At 23.9% G+C, this 1,329-nt stretch overlaps 1 protein-coding gene across 1 annotated transcript, besides 3 other annotated features; it reads left to right on the top strand.

Moving 5' to 3' along the window:
• Positions 1 to 232: 232 nt before the first annotated feature.
• On the top strand, positions 233 to 926 carry EDI_178990 (uncharacterized protein; the record flags this gene model as incomplete). The annotated part of the gene is made up of 2 exons (XM_001737044.1): positions 233 to 252; positions 305 to 926. The coding sequence occupies 2 exons, from the start codon at positions 233 to 235 to the stop codon at positions 924 to 926; spliced, it is 642 nt and encodes a 213-aa protein (XP_001737096.1).
• Positions 922 to 965: a sequence feature (AT_rich).
• A 12-nt stretch (positions 966 to 977) lies between these two features.
• Positions 978 to 1,127: a microsatellite.
• A 10-nt stretch (positions 1,128 to 1,137) lies between these two features.
• Positions 1,138 to 1,310: a microsatellite.
• Between the last annotated feature and the right edge of the window lie 19 nt (positions 1,311 to 1,329).

Raw genomic sequence — 1,329 nt, 5'->3', positions numbered from 1 at the left:
TTGTCATTTTTGTTTTCTATTTACCAGTTCATTCATTATAAGATGAAAGAAAGATGAATAAATCCCAGAATGAGAAGAATGCACAAGTAATGATGATGACATTCTTATTTTAATTATGTAAAGATGGTTTTGGTAGTTCATTTGTTATTTAAACATCTCATCATCATCACAATCTCATCATTTCAAACAGTTAAATATCCTGTAATCAACAAAAAGAATGTTGTAAGAAAGAATGTCAAGAGAAAGAATGTTGTAAAGAGTATTGTTGTAAAGAATATTGTAAGAAAGAATGTTGTTGTCCAAGAATTAAAGCATTTAAGAAATTTATGAACACATTTGAAAAAGCACAAATTGGAAAAGAAGCACCAGAATTTAAAGCACAAGCATATTGTCCATGTGGTTCAATCAAAGAAATTGATATTAATGAATATAAAGGGAAATATGTTGTGTTATTATTTTATCCATTGGATTGGACATTTGTTTGTCCAACAGAAATGATTGGATATAGTGAAGTTGCAGGACAATTGAAAGAAATCAATTGTGAAGTTATTGGAGTGAGTGTTGATTCAGTTTATTGTCATCAAGCATGGTGTGAAGCAGATAAAAGTAAAGGAGGAGTAGGAAAATTAGGATTCCCATTAGTATCAGATATTAAAAGATGTATTTCAATTAAATATGGAATGTTAAATGTAGAGACAGGAGTTTCAAGAAGAGGATATGTCATTATTGATGATAAAGGAAAAGTAAGATACATTCAAATGAATGATGAAAGAATTGGAAGATCAACAGAAGAAACTATTAGAATAGTTAAAGCAATTCAATTTAGTGAAGAACATGGAACAGTTTGTCCAATCAATTGGAAAGCAGGGAAAGACACAATTGAACCAACACCAGAAGGAATCAAGAAATATTTAACAACACATTAAAATAAACAAGATATTTTAATAAATAAATTTTATTATTAAGAAGAAAATGATAATAAACATATAAAATAAAGAATAAACATAATAATTTAATAAATGAATAGAAGTTAAAAGAAACAATAATAAAATAAAAAGAAATAATAATGAATATTTTAAATAATATAATAATTAAACAATAAAATGATATAAACAAATGAATAAATATTTTATATAATATTTCAATTATTATTTATTTCTTTCTTTTATATTATTCTTTATTCTATTTGACTTATTCATTATTTTTACATTTCTTATATTTATTCTTTTTACTTTTTATTATTTATATTTATTCTTTTATCTCTTATTCTTACATTCTCTCTCTATTTTATTTTTCTTCTATGTTATTTTACTTCTCAATCATTATTAT

The sequence above is a fragment of the Entamoeba dispar genome, genomic scaffold (assembly GCF_000209125.1).
Source record: "Entamoeba dispar SAW760 scf_1105229460247 genomic scaffold, whole genome shotgun sequence".
NCBI classification, from domain to species: Eukaryota; Evosea; order Mastigamoebida; family Endamoebidae; genus Entamoeba; species Entamoeba dispar.
This window is presented reverse-complemented; position numbering and strand designations above follow the sequence as displayed.